The sequence below is a fragment of the Mercenaria mercenaria genome, chromosome 13, assembly GCF_021730395.1.
Source record: "Mercenaria mercenaria strain notata chromosome 13, MADL_Memer_1, whole genome shotgun sequence".
NCBI lineage: Eukaryota > Metazoa > Mollusca > Bivalvia > Venerida > Veneridae > Mercenaria > Mercenaria mercenaria.
Window position 1 is genome coordinate 46,009,799 of NC_069373.1, and position 11,150 is coordinate 46,020,948.

General features: G+C 32.8%; 1 protein-coding gene across 1 annotated transcript; it reads left to right on the forward strand.

The window, feature by feature from the left end:
• Positions 1-971: 971 nt before the first annotated feature.
• LOC128547735 (alpha-2A adrenergic receptor-like) lies at positions 972-3,452 on the forward strand. Its single transcript, XM_053520864.1, has 2 exons — positions 972-982; positions 2,149-3,452. Exons 1-2 carry the CDS (start codon positions 972-974, stop codon positions 3,266-3,268), a joined length of 1,131 nt encoding a protein of 376 aa, XP_053376839.1. The 3' UTR covers positions 3,269-3,452.
• Positions 3,453-11,150: the final 7,698 nt, after the last annotated feature.

An 11,150-nucleotide genomic window follows, 5' to 3' on the forward strand; every position in this document is an offset into this window, starting at 1 on the left:
TTACTTTTTGCTGAAATAATTACCAATTCTACACTTTAATCTATTCTTGTAAAATACTAATCAGTATAGAATAACAGTATCTAAATGGTACAAGCTTTAATACTGTAATATACTATAATGCAAAAGAGAAGCAATATTAATTTTGTATTTCAACTCTTAGAAAGTTTCAGATTGGTAATGGATTGAAAATAGTTTTATGTGGAAAGTACAAAATTGGAATTTCATTACTACATCATGCTTCTTCGTTTTTTTGCAGACATAAATTATTTATTGTCTTCTGTACCTTAGGGACTGTTACAGTTCAATCAACCATTACCCTGCTAAATTTCTAAAACGGACTGGTCCATCATTCAATTTTGGCAGTTACGTTTATTACTCAAAGAGCTTTTCATTTGAAAATTTACTGTCTAAATAGCGAACAGTGCAGACAATGATCAGCCTGCCTTGGTCGCAAAGGCAAAATCACTTGCCGCTAACAGGCTAAAGGGTAACTAGTAACTACAGGAGCTGACTCGATGTGGATGTATTTTCATCGATCCGTTGGAAGGAATGCAACATATCTCAGCAACATAAATCTGAGTTTTATAAATTTTCATTGTTAATATCATTCTATTATGTATTTAAAGGTATACGAGCTGTATTTTGGGTCGAACAAACTATATAGATCTACATACACAGTTTGACCCCTAGCCTGTACCTTATCTTATGTCTAACTCAGTGCAAATCGTTATTCCTTGACGTATAACCAGCACTCTCTATATTCCATTAATATATAAGGACAATTAGGCTTATTATCGATTTAAATGTTACAGTAACAGATATGATATGATATGTCCCTTCGACACACTTAAACATATTTTAAATTCTGTCTTATCAATATATCATGATAAGTTTGACAACTTTGACAAGATCTTTTCATTTCTTCCAGAAGGTCAGAGACCCATGAGGAATAACAAAGCATATATACAAATATGGCGATAAAGTAAATATGATATAACCGGAAAGCATCATCACATGTGATTATATAATTAAATTATCACTTTTAGACATGCGTTCTACATTAACAGCGTCAACAAATTAACACATATACATCGTATTTTTACTATAAGTACAGGTTCTTGAAAAATAAAGTACATATTAATTAGGAAGATATAACTGACTAGAACTATATATGTTTCTAGCTGATGTAAGAAACATCAAAGGTCAACATTATCATATGCAAGTTATATCTTTTTTTACGATTACAACATGTTCTTGTATTTCATCTAACCTAGTCACATTTTTTAGAAGTTCATATACGAGTGTAATTGAAAAGTATACATCAAGGATACATAGATGATTACAAACAACGAAACATTATTTACGTAAGTGGAAACAAAAACAATATATGGAAAATTATCCGTTTTCGCTTGACCTTGTTACAAAATCGAAAAGTTTGCAGCAAGGTCCTGCACGAAGAAAAGTCTTCATCTAAAAATAATAGACCAGTGATTATAATGGCACTGTAATTTAAAAGTAAAATCAATATTTTGAATAAAAAAAGAATTTAATTTATAAGTTCACTTTTGGCTTAATGTAAGCAACAATCAAATAGATAATAACGTCTACAAATTTAACTCGTAAAAATTGTTTTACTTTATGCTACTCTACGACGACAAATTCAGTTTAGCATTGCCAATTTTAAAAATATGTTGTATGTGTTAACATTACTGTGCGACAGGTTCAGTTTAAATCGCCAAATTTAACAATTGCAAACAGGTTGTCATACTAAACGATACTGTATGGAATATTTTGTTTCATTCTTAATAATGCTTGAAAGCAACCACGACCTCAGGAATAGCAATTATTACTTTGTTGTTTGAATAATCATTCTTATTTTTGAATAATCATATTTACATGCTATAATTTTTTCAACGTTTAAAACTTTGATTTTTTTTGCAGGCATCATCTGAAAGCAAGGTATGGAATGACAAATGTTTTGAAGAAAATAAATTAAAAAAGTTATAACACTTTATAGGAAGTGCTTGTGAAACTCTGGTATGAAAGGACACTCAGGGAAATCTTACTTAAGCAGGTGCAATGGAAACATTTGAGGACAATAGTTCAAAAACTTTGGATGAATTAAACGAAAAAGAAATTGTACGAAAGCATACCCCTGCTGACATTTCTATCAATATTGCTTTTATGTGGGATTGCTGGAAATTCTTTGGTGTTTTATATATTCCTAAAGACGTATGCACTTTCTACATTTCGTTTATTCGTAATATTTCTTTCTGCAGTTGACCTATTCGTCTGCGCTTTTGCTATTCCACTAGAGATGATAACTCTTATGTTGGACTATAAAAATGATATAGGATGGCTTTGCAAATTGTTTCCTTTTGTCCTGTCATGGCCTACAATTACATCTGTATCCCTGTTGCTTGTAATTGCCACTGACAGATATCGGAAAGCGTGTACGCCATTTTCATGGCAGTTTACTCATAAAGCAGCAAGAAATGTTTTTATTTCTTGTATATTTGTAAGCATGGGGGCTTCTATATTGTCTCCAGTAATGTTTGGTGTGCGAAAAGCTAAGCACAGTCTTTATAATGTAACAATATTTCAATGTGAGATAACAGAATCAATGAAACAAACACCACTTCCACTGATAAATAGCATCATATTTGCTCTACTGTTTTTTGGATCAATGACAGGAATTACTGTTTTATATATCTGTATAGCTGCTCGTGTTAAACAGCAACTTAAACGGAAGCATCAAATGGTTGGTAGACATGTACATAGTAGAAACGCAATGAACATAGGGGACGCATCTAAAAGGGTCGCTGAAAAACAGAAAAGAAACTGCTATGGAATAGATGCCGGAAGATCTACGTGCAACATTGCACTTGATTCTGGCTCAATTGATACATTCAGTGAAAAGAAACAAGACACATTAGAGGAAGATCAAAACCACAAAGAAAAATCTCTGACCACAAAATCCAGGTCTTCAACACAGAAAATGGGAACCAGTAAGAACAGAACGACACTGGTTATGTTTACGGTGTCATCAATGTTTTTCATCTCGTTTGTACCATCAACTTACTTAAACGTGACACGAGTTTTGAAGAAAGGTTTCTTAGAATCTTTAAACGATTCTGAAAGATCGGTATACAAATTTTTCTTTCGGTTTTACCTTCTTAACAGTGTGATCAATCCAGTGATATACGGAATATTTGATCCTCATTTCAGAAATTCTTGTAAAAGGCTTTTCTGTTGCAAACGCCCCTGAAAGAGAGGGAGAGAGGTTTCTGTGATAAACTGATATATGGATTATTTTATCCATGATGTAGAAATCCGTGCATATTCATATATCAAACATATATAAGTGATATATTTGTTTTGAAATATTTAAATGTAATAAGCAGGTGATAGACGGCAATGCTGATAATAGAATTTATGTATACTTAATTTACCATTTAACAAATAAAATTGGAAAACGTGTTTCCTTACTTGTTCCAGTAAATGATTAGATATATTATATGCATATTTAAGAAAGCTTGTCAAAGTTTTACTGTTGATACGAACCATTAGCAAAACATAAAAATTAAGGTCACTACAAGTACTTCACATTCATTCAGACATGGTTTGTCTTTCTTTAAATACTAATATGGGTCTGTTGTTAAGAACACATTATGCTATAAGGCAAGACTATAGTAACGCTGCCAGTCTTAGGCATAATTAGTCTTCATGAATGCAACGGCTCCCCGTTCGTCCATCTGGAGTTTATATGACTGATGAGGCTTACTGCCCAGATTGATGGTGGTATGTTTTGAATGCATCGGCTTTGGTGCTAGGAGCTGGAATGGATATTTGTCTAGATAAAGGATATTATACCATGTGGACCTTTTGTTATTGAATAACAATTTTGTTTGATTTGGGAATACATTTTCACATAAAAATTAATTGTGCATAGGTAGCGCAAACTTGATTTCATATTATCATAAAAGGAACTTTTTGTTGAGGCTCTGTATGATACGCAGCAAGGCAATATCACTCACTGCATTTTACAGTTTGTACGCTATTTTGATAATGTTAGAACTGTCTAATTCTATTTGACGTCAGTACTTAAATACAATAGCAGACGTACATTATCGTTACTATTATTATTATTATTGTTGTTGTTGTTGTCGATACACACGTTATGATTATGTCTATTCTAATATTTGATTTAAGTATGTGATTAAAAGCCGCTTTAAACATAATGTGTATTTTGTATAAAAGCCGCACACGTACATATATTTTAAACATATTATATAGTAACGCCATTTACTTGACATCATGTTTTCATTTTTGTCCATGCAAAGAGTATTCCTTCAGCCAGTAATAGCGGTACACATTTTACTTAATAGTAAAAAATGATAAAAGTAAGAATCTTTAGGTGCATTTGAACATTTGATTCATCACCTGCTATTTGAAAAAAATAAGTTTAATCTTTAATTTTAATTGACCCAAGCCACGTTTTTTTGTACGCCCTCATTTCGTCTCTTCATTTTGTCCCTTCTATCTTCTATATGAAACGTGTATAAGTGCATGTCATATAAGAGTTTATCTAAAACATGTTGTTTTTTTTTTGCATAAAACCATTAATATGAAACATTAGGTGCAAGCGTTTCCATTCTTTTGATAAATACAGTCGAAACTCGGTATCTCAAACTCGCTTACCTCGAAATTCCGCTTAAGTCGAAGAAGTTTTCAAGTCCCGTCAAATGTCCTTCTTTATATATGTAATTCAACTCCGGGTACGTCAAAATTTGACTTACCGAGACTCCGGATGTGTCGAAAGGGATTTTCAGTCCCGTCAGTAAAATTTAAGTGCATTGTAAACTCGGTAAGTCGAATTGAGGAAAATATGCAATAAAATTTCACACATCTCTTCGTGAAAGTGGTTGGTTTTTAACACATGTCCATGTTGTTGCCTAACCAGAGACCCGCGATGCCGACATATCAAAGGGGCGGCGATAATCAGAGTGAGATGATGTCATACTTGTTTGCACGTGCCATAATTATAATTGTTAAATGTAAACATTAGATTTCTTAATCAGTGGTCATTTGTTTTTGAGTCGTTATGAAAACTGCTTTTAATTTAAACTAATGAATTAAATTTGAAGAGCTAGGATCTTTGGTAAGGAATAATTAGAGGTAATCGCAATGTGAATGAATAAAAATTAACTTCTTGGGGGAATGTATCATTCGTTCAAAATGTCAGATTGAAATGCTGTCAATCCTCAGGGAGAGAAACGTGGTACAAAACGAAACTTTGCTCAAAAACATTTGAGGTTAGTATCATTTTCATTCTTCAAAATAGTGAAAACTTTAGTAAACACAAACTGTACGGAATAGTGTACGTGTATAGTGCCTAAAGCGTATACAAAGCATCACGGATACAGCGTTTATTTTTTATTAAAATTTCTCATAACTAAACCAACTTTTTTCATCATTTCGTCCATACGTCGCTTCTCATAACTCGAATTCCGGTTATCTCGAAATAAAAGGCACGGTCCCTTGAAATTGGAGATATCGAGTTTCGACTGTATATGTTTTGAATGATATACACTTTATTTTGGTAAGATAAGTATTTGATGAGTCCAAATACGGTTTATTTTCACTTGTTTTGAAGAATAAGTAACTTCAGCAGTAAGTTATTGTTGAAGCGTCTTACGCAGACGTGTATTAATTTAATATCGAGATGATTTCTATGACATATTCTATTCAAAATTATTTTAATAAAATCCATTCATAGATTGCATGATAATTTGAATAAAGTTACTATGAAATAATAAAATGATTTAAGCATAACACGCATAAAACTTGCCACATACCATTTAATAAAATCAACGTGGGCATGTATAACACTGGTAAGGCTAGGATTATCAAATATTTGTTAGGAATAGCAAATTTTAAATATAATTTCAAAGTCATTTCGTGACTTTCGCAACACTTGTTATTTAGCCAACAGTTGGTATATGTTTTAATTTGAATGGGAACTATGTTGATATACTTACATGTACTCAACGGTTTTTCTAACTCCACACTCAGTTGAACAAAACAACAACGACCACAATTTACGTAGATTCATTGAGCCGTGACAGTTGCAATATGATAACCCAAAAATAAAGTTTTACAAAATAAGTTCCCGTTTGTGCTGGTCGCTATGCGGAAAATACTGCAATCTCCTGTGATCAATCAGTTCTCTACTCGATATCCTCTTATCTTGAAATCGGATACTTTACTGTGTGATTTACCAGTTAATCAAATTTGTGTCCAGAGACATGCATGAGTTTTGCAGTTGAGATTTTGCGCTACAGCGCCACAGCAGCGCAATAGTAATCCACAAAGCAACGAGTGCATATTTCTCGATGCAAAGCTGAACATCCTTTTGTTGCATATTCGATTTCACTTTAAAAGAAATACACATATTGCTCGTTTTGCAGAGTAAATTTGCAAATTATCGGCATAAATGTACTTTTTGACGTCACGTTATCCGTTTATATGGTGTCATTAGTTACGTTACAAAATATATATGAAAGTTACCCTTTGATATTGAAAATATGACTCCATTTTGATCAAGGCGGACCAAAATTATTTCTTTGGTTTTCTTTGTAAAAATAACCTATTTTTCGAATATTAAGAAAATACTTCTAAGAGTTCATAATAAGTTAATTGTTAACATGTACTTAAATCACGGGAAAAAACTTAGAAATGTGAAGGCCTACAGTAAATTTAATTACAAAGTATACTACTTCTTACTTTAAAAAAGAGCTGTAAGGTGAACATAGTATATTTCAAAATTTCCAATACTAGTACCTTGTTTGTTAACAACATATTCTTCTGAAATAGTTCTTGTTGCAAATACTATCACTGTTATTTTGACATAAATGTACATTTCATTATTACAAAAGAAACATCTTTCAAGTAATTATACATTAAATTTGTTTTCGAAAAAAATAGTTTACTTTCTTATGAATGGTCTATTCTTTTATTATAATTTGTAACTACTGACACCCCATCAATTTATACTTGTCTAATTTCCTCAGAAAAACTTCTTTTAATATTTGGAAATGAAAGTAGTCAGTCATTTAGGTGACAATTCCCGCAGGTAACAAACCTTAGATATATCATATAGCTGTTTTTCTCCATGGTATTGATTTTCTCTCATATCAGCCCTGAGGTAAATTCTTCCTACTGAGAAGCCGCCTTTTTTTAAAGTTCTTGAGTTTGAATCACCAAGCTCGTTGTAGATAATATTCAAAGTAAGGACGATCAGTATTTTTGCTCAGTGGTCTTCTAAAGCGCATAGAATTAAAGACTTGCACATTCTTATCTCACAGAAAATGATGCACTGAAATGCATAGTTAGTGAGATAGTTTAGTTTACCACGCTGAAGACTCCGTCCTACGTAAAGCTCCACGTTAGACTCCGCCCTACATAAAGCTACGCGATAGACTCCGCCCTATATAAACCTCCGCGATAAAAAATACACCCTTTTTTAAGTTGCAGTGAACAACCTACGACCGTATACGTAACAAATTATAATGGCGGTTTATAATTCATTGGCAAAATGACGGACTATTTCTCTTCCAATTCTTTCTTGATTTGTGCTATCATTTAGTATCGTTTGATATAACAGACTGTTAACCATGTTTACTCTGATTGTAGAGCGTCAGTCATACAACCAATCTTCAGCCATGCTAAGCTAACAATCAATAGAAATAATCCGATAATTATAGAAATTTCAATGAATAGATTAATTATTTAAGAAATAAAGGACATAGTCGCAAATCAGAAATAATGCCAGCTTAATTGTTATTTGCTTGGAAATAATCGATGAAAATTTAATTACAAATTCAAAGCAATTCTTTGTAAATTATTCGTAAATAATTTGTTATTCTCTTTTATTTCCCTCAAATATTGAGGTATAAAAGATAGAAACAACACCTTTTAGACACATATTCTGCGTAATTGTATTTGTCAAACTATGTTCTTATATCAATACAATTTTCAAGCTTCTATCATTAGGAAATATTCGTGCATTATTGACATGGAATAAGTATTTTTCATTTACTGTAAGGAACTGTTGCATGTTCTGGTACTTCTCATTTACGGTGTAGAATTTAATTAAACCTTCAGATTCTAAAGATTAAGAATTTACTTTGAATATTTGAGCAAAAAATATAGGGTTGTTTGAGTGACTTTTTGACATAGTGCTTTGAACAATTCGGATCTGGTGCAAGTTTTTATAATTATGATGACATTTTCGCGAACTGGAAAATAGATTTTAGTTTTGCGTGCTTTGTTGGCACACAAGGTACGGTTTTGAGTTCAGATGCGTAGTAATCTAATCACGAAAGCCGAAGGCCTGAATGATTAATTACGAAGCACCAGAACGAAACGTCGTGTTTTTTTAATTGCCTTTAAAACAAGCAAAACTAAAATATATCTGCATTCTTAATGGTTTGATTTACATCAAGAACGGATACTATTCTGGAATAAAATTCGGGTTTGAATACGAGGGACTAAACCGGAAAGTAGGTCATTTTGCGAATCGTGTTCTAATCGACATTCAATACACGGTAAAATACTTCTTTGTTTATATAAAAGAAAATCTTAAAAGTGTTAGAATAGAACTTTTGTACCATGTTGATTTTAATAAAATATTTTAAAATTGTAAATCACTATAATTATTGACTTTTTAAAGTTTTAATGAAATGTGTATGCCAGTATACTTATTTTCTAAATGTTTTCACGTGATATAATATTTGACTGCATTATGGACTCACTTGCCAGCAGTTTTGTTGTTATCTTATATCTTTAGGCAGAAGTAAATGTTATCATTTATACAAATGAACATGCGGGATAACATATATTTGTAAGATGACGAAGGGTCCAGGTTTTATAATATGAGCCGCGCCATGAGAAAACCAACATGATGGCTTTCCGACCAGCATGGATCCAGACCAGACTGCGCATCCGCGCTTTCAAAGCCTATTGCAATTAGAGAAACTGTTAGCGAACAGTATGGATCCTGACCAGACTGCGCGGATGCGCAGGCTTGTCTGGATCCATGCTGAACGCAGAACCACTATGTTTGTTTTCTCATGGCGCGGCTGATATGTTATTCAAATAAAGAAGGGACGTCATGATTTCTATAGTTTATCAAACGTGCAGATAACCCTAAATGGCAACACTGTTTTACAAAACAAGTTTTCATAGGTTTTACATATCACTCCATGTACCAGACATACAAGATATTCAAAGAACAGCGTTAATATTCTAATCTATAAAGGTATCATGGTTTGAAAAAGTTGTTGAGTCACTTTTACAAGCTATGATTTCAACCCGTCCGCATAGCCCTATAGGGAGAGCGCAGATCCTGGCGCATGTTCTCCGTGACGATTTGATAAAATATATTGTGTCTGAACATCTCTGATTCACGTGGGGAAGTTACATAACTCAAATTCTGTTGAAAAACGGCGTTAAACCCAAATCAAATAAAAAACAAACAAAGATTTGCCTTTTCTCCAAATATTCAAGCTAAAACCAGCTAAATGAACATTTTATCATGCAATACTGGCTTTCTATAAAAAGTACAGCATTAGTTTTTCAGTTTTTGTACTACAGTATGATATAAGTATATGCTGAATAGTATACATTAGTACAGAATTAGTATTTTATTTCCAGAAGAAAAGCAGTTACTGTAGTGTATATTTAAATCCTTTTCATAAATTGTATTGTTGTATTGTTTTATTAGTTTTGCATGACATTTTTGAGCTATGTTATAGAAATTAAATACAAGAACTAGGCTTATTTTTTTCCCCTATTCAGCCTCGTCATTTTGTATAATAATTCCAAAACCATAATATTTTAAGAATAATAGCTTCCTACACTTGTGCGTCCTTTTAAGGCGAGCACCGGAGCTTGAGCCGAACTAACTTTATACATTATACAGTTTCACACCTCTACTGTATTCTAAGTCTAGCTTGCTGGAAATCGTTATTTCATGACGTATTGTCAGCACTCCCTTTATTCCATTACTAAATAAGGATAATTTGGCTTATCTTCGTTTTCTATGTAACAGACTTGAACTGATAGACCAGTATGGTTATGTATCAAATATGGCAAACAGTAATTGTAGAAAAATCAATATTTCGAATGCATTTTTCGGTTATAGAATTTCGTATGTTCACTTTTGACTAATTGTAAGCAATCTTCAAATAGATGATAATAAAATTTGTAAAACGATCATTTGGAAGCAAAATAGCAGAGTCGGTTTGATTAGGTCTGATAACGTCTAAATATTTAACTCATACAAATTGTTTCAGTTTTTGTTACTGTACGAAGACAGATTCTGATAGAATGGCCAGTTTTATAAATAGTTGTTACTGTTAACGTTACTGTGTGACAGGTTTAGTTTAAATCGCCAAATTAGGCAATTGCATACAAGTTATCATAGCAAGTGCTACTGTACGGCATATTTAGTTTTACTCTTAGTATTACTTGAAAGCGACGTAACCCACAACCTCTGGAATAGCAATCATTACCTTTTCTTGCATGCCGGACAGGATCTTCCCGTGCTTTTCCGGTGCTAGAAAAACTCATCTTACACCCAGGGTTGTAAGATGACTCACGTGCTATAATTTATGAATGAATGCGTAACTTCATACGCTAGTATAAAAAAATTGCGCCTTTAAGAAAAACCTTCGTTTTTCTTTATATCTTCTACAAATTGAAGAATAAGGCATGCAAGAAAAAGAATCAATCACTGGCAGCGGGTAAAGATGGAAATACCCGGCACTCGGGTAACTGTTTAGGCGGTAACTCGGCAGGAGCCTCGTTACCGCCTAAACAGCTACCCTCGTGCCGAATATTCCCATCTTTACCCGCAACCAGTGAAAGATTCTTATAGTTGTTTGAATAATTATTCGTATTTTTGAATAATCTTAATTACATGCTATAACAATTTCAACGTTTTAAACTTCGATGTTTTCGATTTTGTAGGCTATCATCTGAAAGCAAGATATGGTTATGTATGGAAACGTTGTGAAGAAAACGGATTTGATTAAATCATAATACTTTATAGGAAGTGCTGGTAAAACTTTGGTATGAAAAGACAC